General features: G+C 36.4%; 1 protein-coding gene across 7 annotated transcripts in view; it reads left to right on the top strand.

Annotated features, from left to right (window-relative positions):
* INTS2 (integrator complex subunit 2) overlaps positions 1–15,731 on the top strand; it is a 66,268-nt gene that overhangs the window by 30,938 nt on the left and 19,599 nt on the right. For 6 of the 7 annotated variants that reach the window (XM_071210539.1, XM_004460412.5, XM_071210537.1 and 3 more), the window contains exons 13-16: positions 404–538; positions 1,041–1,217; positions 2,330–2,438; positions 14,894–14,998. In XM_071210539.1, coding sequence (XP_071066640.1) covers positions 404–538; positions 1,041–1,217; positions 2,330–2,438; positions 14,894–14,998 — 526 coding nt within the window. The remainder of the gene's footprint in view (positions 1–403; positions 539–1,040; positions 1,218–2,329; positions 2,439–14,893; positions 14,999–15,731) is intronic. The other variant, XM_071210538.1, reaches the window with a different exon arrangement.

Below are 15,731 nucleotides of genomic sequence, written 5' to 3'. Positions count from 1 at the left end.
CAGCTAGCTGGCGTGGTGAGCTGGCATAACAAGATGATGCAATAAGAGAAAGAAAGAGGAAACACAATGAGAGAGACAACACAGCAGTGAGTGGAGGTGGTCTAAGCAATTGAGCACCTCTCTGCCACATGAGAGGTCCCGGGTTTGGTTCCTGTGCCTCCTAAAGAGAAGGCAAGCAGACAGTGAATGGACACAGAGAGCAGACAGTGAAGCACAAACAACACAAACAATGGGGGGGGGGTAGATAAATAAAATAAATAATTAAAACATGTAATAATTGATTTTCATCATTCATTTCTAAGAACCACACTTGTATTATGCATTGAGTATCTACAAATCCTTCTTTCAGAACAATTGTGTATTTGGTTCTGTGCTATGTATTAATACTATCTTTTCCTTTTAGGTTGTCACAGCTCATGCAGTTCGGGTACCTGTCACTAGTAATCTGAGTGCCAACATTACTGGATTTTTGCCTATTCATTGTATTTACCAACTTCTCAGGAGTCGTTCCTTTACCAAACACAAAGTGTCAATAAAAGTATGACCTTGAATTTATATTTCAAACTATGACCTAAGTTAATGCTTTTTCCATGTTCTGTTTCAATTTGGAGGCCTTTACTCTGGATTTTGTGTAGGAAATGTATGGTATTAAGCTACGAGTCATTTATAATAAGAAGGAACCTAATATAAGGCTTTTTATAAACAGCCACTTTCTTAATCTTGCCTGAGGGTTTGCTGTGAATAACTATCCCTTTTCCCAAATTCCTCCACTTAAAAAGTCCATAGCCAAGCTTCTTATCATTTTAGTTAACATTCATCTTCCACGAAACAATATTCTTGATTGGGATGTAAATAATTGTAGCTCATGTTTTTAAAATCAAAGATAATGGTGAAACTAGGTAATATTTTTGAAATTGCTAAGAATAATAAAGTTCATTGATTCATAAATCACAGAAAATATGTATGCTCTTTTGTAATTTCCCTTGCTTTTTCTTGTTGTTATAATTGATTGATTCAATACCTATTACTTTCTTTTTTAGGACTGGATTTATAGACAGTTGTGTGAAACCTCCACTCCACTCCATCCTCAGTTACTTCCTCTGATTGATGTGTACATAAATTCTATACTTACTCCTGCATCTAAATCTAATCCAGAAGCCACAAATCAGCCAGTCACAGAACAGGAGATACTCAATGTTTTCCAAGGAGTCATTGGGGTAAAATAAGGGGTTCTTTTAGATCTATTAGTTTACTCCTCTTTTAGTTTATTCTTTTGACTTATTCCATAATTTTTTCCTTGATTATTAATGGACTTCTCAGTGGTTCAGGTTTTAAAATAGGACTAAATTCCCTTAGATCACTTATAAAAATTAAAATAGTGGTATTAGCCCCATATAGGCACTTCTTGAGGATTCTTTTAAAAGCTCCATTTTAAAGTCTAAGGAATACCTGTAGATTGTTTGACAAGGAACTGTGTAATATTCCAGTAAATTTAACACAGCTTGGGTTAACTTCCAGAGAATCTAACAAATACCTAGAGAATTGGATGAAAACCCTTTTTTCCTCATTTAATAGAAGGGAAAAGCAATTGTTTTTTTTGGAGGTCTGGGGATTGAACCCAGGACATTGTACATGGAAAGTAGGTGCTCAATCACTGAGCTACATCTGCTCCCGACTGAGAGTTGTTTATTCGTATGTTTGTTTTGTTTTTAGGAGGTACCAGAGATCAAACTCGGGCCCTCGTACATGGGAAGCAGGCGCTCAGTCACTGAGCTACATCTTCTTCTGAATAAGACTTGTTTATTTGTATGTTTGTTTGTTTTGTTTTTAGGAGGTACCGGGGATCAAACCCGGGCCCTCGTGCATGGGAAGCAGGTGCTCAACCATTTGAGCTACATCTACTTCTGTTGCATTTTTAATCAACTTAGGTAAATACGCAATATCTTTTTTTAGGACTTACTTCATGGTAATTTCAGATAATACCTGAGACTCCTGTGAGCCTTTCAGATGTAGCCTGACAGGATTGCTTTTTGAGTAAGACCTGTAGTCTTTTTCTCTTTTTTTCCCATCTTAAAGACTAATTAGTTATATGGACTTTTATCTTACATGCCATCTCGTTTCTTTTAAACTTCAAATTGTCTCTCTGAGTTTAATGCAAACACAGCAACATTTCTTCCATTTAATCTGAGCTTGGAAGCAGAATACTGAATAGTTTTATTTTGAATGCCTTTGCTAGCAAAAAGGCATTCATGAAATTTAGTAGCATTTATTTTTAATTTTTTTGTTATTTTGTTAATAGTGTTTTAAGTGTTTATAAAATTGCCTCCAGGGTGAAAACATTCGCCTTAATCAGCGATTCAGTATCACAGCACAGCTTTTAGTGCTCTACTATGTACTGTCTTATGAGGAAGCTCTCCTAGCAAACACAAAGACTTTAGGTAAGTTGGACATGGGCAATAGTCCAGTGGACTTGATTTTATTTGCTTATATTTTGTTACTTTCCAAGCTGTTATATGAGAAAGCCTCCAGCATCATTTTATATTCTTTGCAATGTAGGCATTGTATGCTGTGAAGCATACATACATGTATGTGTGGGCATATACTCATTTCTTGTGGCTCAATCTTCTTTTTAGCAGGCTAAATTAATAGGTGAATGAATCACCTCTGTTTTAATGATTTTAGTGAACTTTTCGTAGAAACTAAATATAAATTATGAAATAAACCTGGAGAAACTGTAATTGAAAATTTTTTTGCTTGTTTTTTTATTTTTACTTTTAAAATTTCTGTTATTTTCTTTTTTTTGCTTCATACCAATCTTTGCCCTTTCTTCCAATAGTGTAAAGAGTAACAATCTAAACAAAAGCATAGAAAAAAAATAGATGAGTTGCCTTTTCCCATTAAAATTATCACTGAACTGGACATTCTAAGTTATCAATTTCATGTACTAAAAAGGCCAGATTTAGCATGCCAAATGTCAGCAAAGTAGTATGTTCTATATTTGAAAAGAAAATTAATCTGTGGTTGGTTTTTTTCAGTTTACATTGAGTGTACTTTTTTCCCAAATACCATCCTATTATTTACATCTTGTATTAGTGTCTTACGTTTGTTATAATTCATCAAAGAACATTCTTATAATTTTACAATGAACTCTAGTCCATCATCTACAGTAGCGTTCACTGTTATACAGGCCATGTTTTATTTTTTAATTTTTATTCTCGTAACATATATGACTAAAGATTCCCCTTTTAACCACATTTACCTATATTATTCAGTACTGTTAATTATACTGACATTAATGCGCTACCGTCAATACCATCCCTTTCCAAACCTTTACAATCAATCTCAATAGAAACTCTGTACAAATTAAACATCAGCTCCCCATTTTCTACCTCTAGTCTATTATTTCCTGCTAACCGATATTCTAGATTCCAACTCTATGAGTTTGCTTATAATAATTCATACCAGTGAGATCATACAGTATTTGGCCTTTTGTGTCTGGCTTATTTCACTCAGCATAATGGCCTAAAGGTTCATCCATATTGTCACATGCATCTTCATTCCTTTTTATTATGGCTGAATAATACTCCATTGTATGTATATACCACGTTTTTTTATCCATTCATCAGTTGATGACATTTGGGTTGCTTCCACTTTTGAATAATGCTGGTGTGAACATCAGTGTGCAAATATCTGTTTGCATTCCTACATTCAGTTCTTCTGGGTATATGCCTAGTAGCAGGTTTGCTGAATCATATGGTAATTCTATGCTTAGCTTCTGGAGCAACTGCCAAACTGTCTTCCACAGGGGCTGCACCATTTTACATTACCATAAATAATGAAGAAGTGTTCATATTTCTCCATATCTTCTCCAACACTTGTACTTTACTGTGCATTTGTGTGTGTTTTTTTTAATAGTAGCCAGCTAGTGGTATGAAGTATCTCATTGTGTTTTTTTTTTTTTTTAGAACTTGTCTTATATATTTAGGTGTTTGGTGCATTTTGAGTTCATTTTTATATATGGTGTGAGATAAGGGCACTTTTTCATTCTTTTGCATGTGGATAGCCACTGCTCCCAGACAATTTGTTGATGAGATTATTTTTCCCAATTGAGTGAACCTGAGAGCCTTGTTAAAAATCAGTTGGCTTGGGAAGTAGATGTATTTCAAGTGGTTGAGCACCTGCCTCCCACGTACGAGTTCCCAGATTTGATTCTTGGTACCTCCCTAAAACAAACAAACAGACAAAAAATCAGTTGGGCATAGATGTGAGGGTCTATTTTTGAATTGTTAATTTGATTCCATTGGTTAGTATATCTGTCCTTGTGCCCGTACCATGCTGTTTTGAACACTGGAGTGTTGTAATATGCTTTAAAGGCAGGAAGTATGAGTCCTCCAACTTTGTTCTTCTTTTTTAAGATGTTTTTGGCTATTTGGGGTCCCTTACCTTTTTGAATAAATTTGATAATTGACTTTTCCATTTCTGCAAAGTAGGCTGTTGGAATTTGTATTTGGATTGCATTGAATCTGTAAATCATTTTGTGTAGGATTGATATCTTAACAATGTTTAGTCTTCCAATCCATGTGAACGCAGGATGTCCTTCCATTTAATTAGGGCTTCTTTGATTTCTTTCCACAATGTTTTGTAGTTTTCTGTGTATAAGTCCTTTATATCCTTGGGTAAATTTATTTCTGGATATTTGATTTTTTTTCAGTTGGTATTGTAAAAGAATTTTTTATCTTGCTTTTCCGCTTCAGATTGTTCATTTGTAGTATATAGAAACACTACTGCTTTTTGCATGTTAATCTTGTACTGTACCACTTTGTTGAACTTGTATGTTAACTCTAGTAGCTTTTTATAGATTTTTCAGGACTTGTATATAGAGGATCATGTCAACTGCTAATAGAGGAAGTTTTACATCTTCCCTTTCCAATTTGGATGACCTTTCTTTCTCTTGCCTAAATGCTTTTGGCTAGAATGTTCGGTACAGTGTTGAATAAGGGTGGTGACAGTGGGCATCCTGTCTTGTTCCAGATCATAGTAGGAAGGCTTTCAGTTTTTCACCATTGAGTATAAGGTTAGCTGTGGGTTTTTGATATATGCTGTTTACCACATACAAGGTATACTCCATAAAATTAAGTGCTGATTTCTCACCAGCAACCATGGAGGTGAGAAGGCAATGGTGTGACATATTTAAGGTAATGAAAGAGGAAAACTGTCAGCCAAGAATTCTGTATTCAGCAAAATTGTCCTTCAGAAAAGAGGGAGAGATTAAAATATTCCCAGATAAACTGAAACTGAGTTAAATCAGCAAGAGACCTATCCTACAAAAAAATGGTACATCTTTATCTGACTTCGGTATTCGGTTATATTGTCCTTTTAGAGTGAGTTACGTAGTACTCCCTCTTGTTCAGTATTTTGGAAGAGTTCGAGCTGGATTTGTATTAATTCTCCTTGAAGTGATTGGTAGAATTTACCTATGCAGCCATCTGGTCCTTGGCTTTACTTTGTTGGGAGGTTTTTGATGGCTCATTCAAAATCTTTACTTTCTTAAAGTATTTTTTCTAGAGACAGTGTGTTGGTTGTGTGTTTCTAGAATTTGTCCATTTCTTATAGTTTGTACTTGTTGGCATACAGTTTTTCATAGTGTTCTCTATGAGCCTTTTTATTTCTGTGGGGTCAATAGTAGTGACCCCCTCTCATTTTTGCTTTTATTTATTTGCATCTTCATTCTCTCTTTCTTTGTCAGTCTAGCTAAGTGTCAATTTTATTGATCTTTCCAAAGAACCCACTTTTGGTTTTGTAATTCTGTTTTTATATTCTCAATATCATTTACTTCTACTATAATTTTTGTTATTTTTTTCCTTCTGCTTGCTTTGGGAGTAGTTTCCTGTTCTTTTTTTTAGTTCCTCTAAGTGTGCAATTAGATCTTTGATTTTGGCTTTCTTCTTTTTTTAATGTAAACATTTTGGATTATAAATTTCTCTCTCAGCACTGCCTTCCCTACATCCCATTAGTTTTGATATATTGTATTCTCATTTTCATTCGTTTCAAGATATTTACTGAGCCCCTTGGAATTACTTCTTTGGCTCACTAATTGTTTAATAGTGCTTCATATATTGTGGATTTCCAGTTTTCCGAGTGTTACTGATTTCCAGCTTCATTCCATTATGTTCAGAGAGGATCCTATGTACAATTTTAATCCTTTAAAATACATTGAGACTTGTTTTGTGACCCATCATGTGTTGTGTCCTGGAGAATGATCTATGTACCCTTAAGATTAATGTATATCCTGCAGTGTTGGGGTTGCAGTATTCTGTATATGTCTATTATCATATTATGCAAGTTTTCTGATTCCTTTTTTTTTTTTTAAGATTTTTTAATTTATTTCTCCCCCCACCCTGTTTCCCCCAGTGTCTGCTCTCTGTGTCCATTTGCTGTGTGTTCTTCTATGTCTGCTATTCTCATTATGTCTGTCTTTTCTCATTAAGCAGCTCCAGGAACTGATCCTGGGACCTTCTGGAGTGGGGGAGAGGCGGTTATTCTCTTGTGCTACCTCAGCTTCCCTGTTCTGCTACTTTTTTTTTTTTTTCTTAAAGATTTATTTTTATTTATTTCTCTCCCTGCCTCCCCACCCCATTGTTTGTTCTCTTGTGTCCTTTCACTGTGTGTTCTTCTGTGTCTACTTGCATTCTCGGTGACACCGGGAATCTCTGTCTCTTTTTTGTTGCATCATCTTGCTGTGTCAGCTCTCTGTGTGTGTTGTGCCACTCCTGAGCAGCCTGAACTTTTTGCATGGGGCGGCTCTCCTTGAGGGGCGCACTCCTTGTCTGTGGGGCTCCCCTACATGGGGGTCACCCCTGCGTGGCATGGCAGTCCTTGTGTGTGGCAGCAGTGCACGTGGGCCAGTTCACCACGTGGGCCCTGGGTTTGACCCCTGGACCTTCTATATGGTAGGTGGACACTCTATCCGTTGAGCCACTTCCGCTTCCCTGCTACGTCTTCTTATTTTCTTTCCTCTTTGTCTCTTGTTGTATCATCTTGCTGCGCCAGTTCTCTGCGTCGGCCAGCATTTCTGTGCGGGGTGGGTTTTCCTGTGTGAGATGGCATTCCCACACAGTGAGGCTCTTCTGTGCGGGGCCACATTCCCGCATGGGCTCGCACTCCATGTGGACTAGCTTGCCGCGTAGGCCAGCTTGCCCTCACCAGGAGGTCCTGGGCATTGAACCCTGGACCTCCTATATGGTAGACGGGAGCCCAGTTGGTTGAGCCACATCTGTTTCCCTCTCTGATTCCTTAATTGATGTTTTATCTGTTGATGAGAGTGGTATATTGACTTTGTATTATTACTCTATCATTATTCTTATTATAGAGGTGTCTGTATTTCTCCCTTCAGTTTTGCCACAGTTTGCCTCATTTATTTTGGGGCACCATGGGTGGGTGCATAATATTTATGATTGTTATTTCTTCTTGATGGATTGCCGCTTTTATTAATATATTAGTGTCTTTCTTTGTCTCTTATAACAGCTTTTGACTTAAAGTTTATTTTATCCAGTATTAGTATAGCAACTATAGTTCTATTTGATTCTGTTTGCATGGAATATCTTTTTCCATCCTTTCACTTTCAACCTATTTTTGTCCTTGGGTTTAAGGTGAGTTTCTTTTTTTTTTTAGTTGGGCCAGTAGTTCATTAAGGAAATGAGAGAAGAGAATAGAAATGGTAGAAAATAACAGATTACAGGTTCCCAGGTGTACTTGTGGGCTCGACCAGAAGGGAGAGAGAGAACTTTCTGCTTATGTAGTTACCTCTTCTTTTTCTTTCTTTTCAAATTATTTTATTCTTTATCTGTGGTTACTTTTTAACCATTATTTCTCCCTTTGCTAATGTTCAGGGAACAGGTTCCCAGTTTGCTGGTTTGATTGTTGACCCTACCCATCAATTCCCCACTCCACCCCAGGGAAGCCAGTTCTGCCTCATCAACTCCCCTGAGTTTTTTTTTTTGTTCGTTTGCTTGAGGTTTGTTTTTTTGTTTTAAGGAGTCACCAGGGACTGAACCATGTGGGAAGCAAGTGCTCAACCACTTGAGCCACATCTGCTCCCCGCTTTTGTCTAGGTTTTATTGTTGATTGACTTTGTGTTAAGACTCTTTTTTGACGCTTGTTCTGACTTATTCTAGACCTTTAGTCTAGGATAAATATTAACTGAGGAGAGTTCCTCAGCTCTTCTTCAAGTGATTCTTGTCTTAGATATGTGATGCAATGTTTTTGTTTAGATTTATTTACTTTATTTTTCTTAACCTCCCCCTGCCACGTTTCTCTCATCTGTCTGCTCTTGTTTTCTTGCCTTCTCCAGGAGGCACTGGGAACCAAACCTGGGATCTCCCAGGTGAGAGGCGAGTGCCCAAAGGCCTGAGCCACATCTGCTCCCTGTGGGCTGTGACATCTCCTGGCTTGTGGCATCTGCTCATTGCCGTGGGGGTGTGTCTAGCTTTTTTTTGAAGCAGGGGCAGTGTCTAGCTCATTTTTGTGGCGAGGTGGCATCTAGCTCATTGCGGTGGTGGCAGCATCTAGCTCATTGCAGCAGGGGGGGCGTCTGCTTGTTTTCTTTTAGGAGGCATGGAACCTGAACCCAGGATCTCCTGTGTAGTAGGTGAGAGCACAACTGGTAGAACCACATCTCCTTTCCAGTGGTACAATTTGGTGCAGTTGTTTCCCTCTGTTCCTTTTCTGGGAATCTTTATCTGTTCTGTTTCTGTGCAGAATTTTCTCCCCAGCTCCTATGATTTATTTAAATTCTTTCCCTCACGCAGTACCCCATTTTCCTTATACTTTTCAGTTCTAGGACCCTCACTCCCCATTTTTTTTTCTGTGAGACTTTTTTGCCTCTAGTTTCTTCAGCATTAGGGTATCCCACCCTGGGAGGCAGATGAGGTCAGCCCAGAAAGGTGGGTCACTCCAGTAGTGTCCACTTTGTGTTTAGGTGTCCAGCCAACAGAAACTGGATTGAGTGAGCACACTACTTGCCAGCTGTTCTGCCACATTCCTCCCCACCACCCTTTTGTATGCAGCACTCCTCAGTAGCTTGTATTCTACCCTGGTTCTCTGGGGACTTGGGTTCCTATGTGTGAGTATGTGTAGGATTCTACTTTGCTGCTGTGAGTGGCTCTCTAGTCTGTATCCATGGTGGGTGGGACTGGGCCTCTTTTCTGAGCAGTTCCTAAGTTTGTGCCGGTCTGAGTGAGGATGAGGGAAACAGACTGGCATATCTGGGACAGAAATTTCATACCCGATATTTTTCTTTTTCTTTGGATTCGGTGTTTTGTGTAGTCTTTCTCCAATCTCTATTGCCCTCCAGAGTTCTAAGCAAGTGGATTTCCCTTTTATTTGCTGAATCTCTGGGGAGTTTTTTTACAGGGGATGTCTTACATTGCCATATTGATGACATCAAGTAATCCATCTGTAGTTAGGCTTATTAAATGTATGTTGTTTTAAGTTTATTTTTCATAATTGAAATAAAAAGAGTGTCATTAAGAAATTGTAGGCATTGAGTATATAATGACAGGGAAAGTTCTTGGAGAAGTCTGGTTATTTAGCCACAATTGAGTGATTAACCTTTTTTCAAAGCAGTAAAATAATGCCTCTTCTCAGTGTTTGTCAGATCAGTTTCTTTTTATTTTGCTTAAATATTGTGTTTTAAATATACTGTGAATTAAAAAAATATATATATATATATATACTGTGAATTTCTCAACTGCTTTCTTTCCTGACTGCAGTTGTTAGAATTATACAGATGATATCCCTTAACTGTGATTGTTGTCTTTGTCTAATTAGGGAACAGATTGACTAATAACAAGCATTAGTTAATAGTATCCCACTTGTATCCACATAATAGTTTGAATTCAGTTAAAGGATATGACATTTGTGATTTAATAAATAGGTAATAGAGGGACAAATTACTTGTAGGTATTCTGAGGAAGAATTCAGACCATTAACACTGTAGCAGGAGACTGAGATATACCCTTAGCTTTTATTTTAATTAATGTTTAGTAAAATTTAAAAAAATACTGAAAACTGCAAAAAAGAAAATACCAATTTTTGTGTATATAGCATACTGAATTAACAAGTCACTCAGAATTTTTAGAATTGGAAGAACCTTTAGAGATTATGTTGTAGTCCAATTTCCCAGTGACATACTTAGTCTAACTCAGTACACCTTACTGTGTTTCTGCTATTCTTTCTGCAATAATCTGATGGATTTGTATGGTAAAGTTAGGACTTTTAGACTAGGAATACATCTCAGCCTGGATAGAGAATTTTTTTTTTTAAAATTCTCAATTTCATTTACTTCTACTCTAATCTTTGTTATTTCTTTCCCTTTGCTTGCTTTGGGATTAATGTCTGGGGAGAAGGGACTAGAGGATTAGAGGTGAGTTATTAGGTTTTTACAAGATTCTAGGAAAAATGTGATGGTTGTTTTGATTGGTAGCAGTGGATGTATTTTAAAGGTAGAGCTGAGAGGTTTTACTGATGAATTCATGAGGTTTGAGAGAATGGAGTAATCACGGTAGACTTGGAGGAGTCTAAAGGATAGAGTGATTATCAACTGAAATAAGAGAGAGAGACTGAAAGAGGAGCAGGTTTATTGGGGATCAGGTCAGTTTTGGACATGTTAAGTTTGAGATGTCTGGTAGACATTCAGGTGGGGATGTTAAGGAGGCAGTTGTATATATTGATCTGGAATAAAGATTTGAGATGCTTCAGCATAAATATGATCTTTAAAATGATGACATTAAATAAGATCAACAAAGGAGGGAGTATAGTAGAAGGATATGGTGACTTGGATGTCAAGAGAAGAGTGTTTCAAAGAGGGAATCATCCCGTGTCAGGCGATCTTGATAGGTCAAGTAAGAGGCTCAGCTGATGACTGGATGTAGCTTATTAGTCATTTGATCTTTACAGTTTTATTTTAGTGGTGTGATGAAAGCCTGATTGTCATGGGTCCAAAAGAGAATCAGAGGAGATATATTGGAGATGCATAGAGATAACCATTTTGTAAAGGGAAGGTGAGAAATGATGTAAATGGAGAGGAAAATGAGATGCAGAGATAATTTTTTTTTTTTTTAAATGAAGGAGATAAGAGAATGTATGCTGTTGAGAATCATCTAGTAGAGAGAGAAGTTTGCTGGGTACTAAAGATTTGTTGGCTTAAATAACAGGAATTTATTGTCACACAGTTTTGGAGACCAAAAGTCCAAAATCAAGATATTGGCAGAATCATGCCTCCTTTGAAGCCTGTAGTGTTCTGAGGTGTCTTGCTGGCAGTCCATATCTCAATCACTGCCTTCATTACATGGCCACCTTCTGGCTCTTCTTTTCTCCTGTTTTTAACTCCGTCCAGATTTCCTTGTAAGGATTCTAGTCATGTTGAATTAAGACCTACCCTGATTCAGTTGGGCCCCATCTTTATAGGATCTTCAAAGGGCCTATTTATAAATGAGTTCACATCCACAGGACTGGAATTAGGACTTGAATGTGTCTTTGTGGAGGGCATGATTCAATAATCCATAACGGGAGGATTGATGATACAGAAGTGAGAATCCCTGGAATGATGAGTTGTGCCCTTGATAGGTGAGAGGAGATGGGATGTAGAAGACAAATGAAGGGATCTTTCCTGGGAGATTGTTTTCCCCCTTGATTTAGAGGATGTTTTCCTTCTTATTCGCAAGGGGTGTAAGTAACTGCAGAATATTCATAACATGAGAGAATTTTGCTTTTCCACAGGTAATTTTATTCTGTCCCTGTATTGTAGTTTCAGGACCTCGTTAATGGTTCTCTGGTTTTGGACTTTCTAATAAACACTATTAGAAGCCATCAGGTAGCTATAGAGGTTCAAATGTGGAATTCTAGAATTTGAAATAGGGCCAAGTATTAGAATAACATAGCCATTAAAATATATATATATATGTATATTCACACACATACAGTATTTTTGGTTTGCTTTTAAATATTTATAATAATGTATATATGTTAATTGTAATAAAATATTGTATTATTCAAAGAATATGTGTAAAAAAGAAAGAATAATAAATTCCTGTGTGCGCTACTGCCCAGTTAAAAATTTGAATATTACTATTACATTTGAAGTTTTTATACTAAAAAAAAAGTTTCTTATGTATTACTATGTATTACACCTGAAAACCTTATTATTAGGTAAAAGTTTTTTTTTTTTTTTTAAATTTTGGAGGTACCAGGGATTGAATCCAGGACCTTGTATGTCTGAAGCAGGCACTTAATCACTGAGATATATCCACTCCCCTTAAGTTTTTGAAAGATACTTTTGAAGTTTTAAAGACAAAGTAATTAATATTGTACATATAAGGTATTATTTCTTCCTAAAACAGCTACTGTAATCCTAAATATAACCCCATTCTTAAGTAGCTAAAAGCATTTCTTGCTTAATGTACTCTCAAGCTTAACTTAATTTAAAAGCAAATTTTGACCTTTTTTCTGTTACTGTCCTTCTGTGATGTGTGAAATTTCCTTCTTGGTCACCAGCAGAACAAGAAACATCCCGTGACACTTGAGAAACTGTAATGTTAATTGCTCTAAACGCCTGAATTTTCTACCCTCTCTACTTAATACATTTTAAACTTTTGCCTATTACAGTAACTTTTTTTCTAAAACATGATCTTTAGTAGCTGCATAATATTTCATCATAAATATATATTATTACTTGCTTAACAAATTTCTTATTTTAGGACATTTAAATTTTTCCCAGATTTTTCTATTATAAACAGTGTAAGAGTATCCTTAGGGGTAACTCTGTTCACAGCATGATTTTTTTTCCCCATCAGGATAAATTCCTTGACATAGAATTACTAAATCAAAGGTTGTGAAAAATTATGACTTAAAAAATTAATCACCGTATTGCCTTCTGAATAGGTTATACCAATATGTACTCACATATTGGTGTATAATAGGAATGCCAGTTTCCCACACTTTTTCCCAATACTGAGTAATATCATTTGTTTATGGTGCTTTATAATTAAGAATTTTATAGGGAGGAAAATCTTCTAAAGCAGGATACCAACAACTAAATGTATTAGGAAGTTTTCCATCTTTTTAGGGCTCAAAATGCCACAAAACCAACAAGGGGCAATATAAATAGATTTCAAAACATTGCTACAGTTTTGTTGAGGTTGAGGTGAAATATTAGAAATATTAGAAATATTGAGAGCCATATACTGGAATAAATATATGCCTTTCATAACTGTAGTTTAGTCTTTTACTGCAAGATTTAGAATATACTCAATATTTGTATTTCACAGAGATGTTAAAGAGAAACAGTTGTTCTAGGCAGGGCTTCATGGGCTGCTAGTTCTTTGATGGATTAATTAAAATGTATTCAGGATTTTGTCTTAAATTTCGTAGGTCCAGAAACTGAAATATTGATCCTTCACCCTAAGTTGATCCTGGAGACTCCAGAGCTTAATACTACTACTTAACATTTATTGAGTGATTGCTATGTGCTAGACACTACTGTAATCCTGTGTTAACTCTTGTATATCCTCACAACAGTTCTAAGCAATACTTAGAAAATATTAACAACTAACAAAGTACTGTTGTCTTTATTTTTCACGTGAGCATACTAAGGCACAGGGAAGTTCATCAACTTCCCTAAGTTCTAAGTAGTAAATGTTAGAGACAGGATTTGAACACAGGCAGACTGTCACTGGAACCTATGCTCTTTACTATTATATTAACTGCCTTCTGACACATTCTTACGGACTTATAAAAGATTGGTGTGGAAAACTAGAAAGCTAATTTATTAAATGTCAAGGAGGATTCTATCTAATTAAGAGGTATATGGTCTGTAGGCAGTAATACTCAAACTTTATTCTGACACTTGCATTTGCATGATTTTTCTTATCCTCAATCCCCCAAAATGTATTGATCTTTATATTTTGTGATTTGTATTTGAAAAAGAATAAATAAATTGGATATGATTTTGAAACTGCTCACACCCTGACTGAGATCCTCATACCCTTATGTTGTATTAACAAAGGACCCTGCAATGAGATGAGGTTGCCAGATCTATAGAATGTGTTGGGAGATGAGGCAGAAAGAGTGTTGATTGGCAAGGACCTTTATCCTGTGGGCCCTAGGGATGTGCTGAAGGTTTTTTAATGTGGAGCCAGAGAGACAAGATCTGGCCTAATCTCTGTTTAAAATAGAGGACTATGACAGCAGTGTGGAGGATGGATAAAAGAAATGAGACATTAGAGGCAGGGAAATTGGGCCATGGTAGATTGTTGCATTATACAAACAAAAGATGAGAAACACTAAAGAGGATAGCAGGAAGAAAGAAAACACAGAAATTAAGAAGTACTTGTTGGCTGACTGAAGGTAGGAGGTGTGAGCGAAGAAAGGCAAATGCATATTGTCCAACTTCCTTTGAAAAACTCAGTCACCACTATAGTATATATTATGATTAAATTAAGTCTTCTTTTTATAAGTTACATTGAATCATGAAGCACTAAGCCATGTGGCCATGACTGCATTTGGTCTGCTAATTTGATTCAGGAGACTTGACTCAGGTTCTTTTAGTGTAGGGTATTTTAGCAGATGGCCTCTCTTGCCATCATGATTTTTCTCCCCAACAGTTCCAATTTCAGGGCATTTTCCTGATCTTGTTCTTAGGTATGTTGTTTAACATTCTTCCTATGTATCTACTTCTTTTGTTGTAGTGCTTCTTTCTCTTTGTTGAGCTATAGTTCACAGCTTAAGAGAATCAGAAGTAATTTTACATTGGTTTTGTTACTGTTTGGGTTGAAAAATAAGATTCTCTTGTTTCTGTCACTTAATTTACTTTATACTTTTTATCTTTGACTGACAGCTGCCATGCAAAGAAAACCCAAATCATATTCTTCTTCTTTGATGGATCAGATTCCTATCAAATTCCTTATCCGACAGGCTCAAGGGCTGCAGCAGGAGTTGGGAGGTATTTGCTTTACTTGCTTTTTACTGCTAAAATTTATTAAAAAATAAAAATATACAGTTTACAATGTTATAAAATATAGTAGGTGCTCAATGTTAAAAATTCAGACAATTTAGGAGTGAAATTGCTTTTCCCCTTCCTCACTATAATAAATCCATCTACTTTCTTCAATCCCATGCCGACCAAAAACACCCTCAAGTATTTTCAGTTTGGGGTATGTGTGTGTTGTGTGTTTTAGCCTTTTTTTCTATAGGTTGAGCCATATGAAATTGCAAGTATTCAACTACTTTTGACCTACAATAATAGCAATTTCATATGAACTTAATAGATGCACACATAAGTAAAATGAAAAACAAAACAAAACCAAACCTGGTTATACCCTACCTCTGCTGAGCCTTGTCACTTGGAGTCTTTGAGATTTTTCCATATCAGTGTGTGTAGATCTTTCTTATATTTAATTTACTTTTTTTTTTTTTTAGGAGGTACCAGGGATTGAATCCAGGACCTCGTACTTGGGAAGCATGTAACTCAACCACTTGAGTTACATCCGCTCCCCCAATTTACTTTTTTTTTTTAAGATTTATTATTATTTTTTTATTTCCCCCCTCCCCCCGTTGTCTGCTCTCTGTGTCCATTCACTGTGTGTTCTTCTATAACAACTTCTATCCTTACCAGCAGCACTGGGAATCTGTGTCTCTTTTTGTTGTGTCATCTGTGTCAGCTCTATGTATGTGCG

Source organism: Dasypus novemcinctus, chromosome 21 (assembly GCF_030445035.2).
Source record: "Dasypus novemcinctus isolate mDasNov1 chromosome 21, mDasNov1.1.hap2, whole genome shotgun sequence".
NCBI classification, from domain to species: Eukaryota; Metazoa; Chordata; class Mammalia; order Cingulata; family Dasypodidae; genus Dasypus; species Dasypus novemcinctus.
Note: the sequence above shows the minus strand (reverse complement) of the source record. Positions and strands in the feature narration are given on the sequence as shown.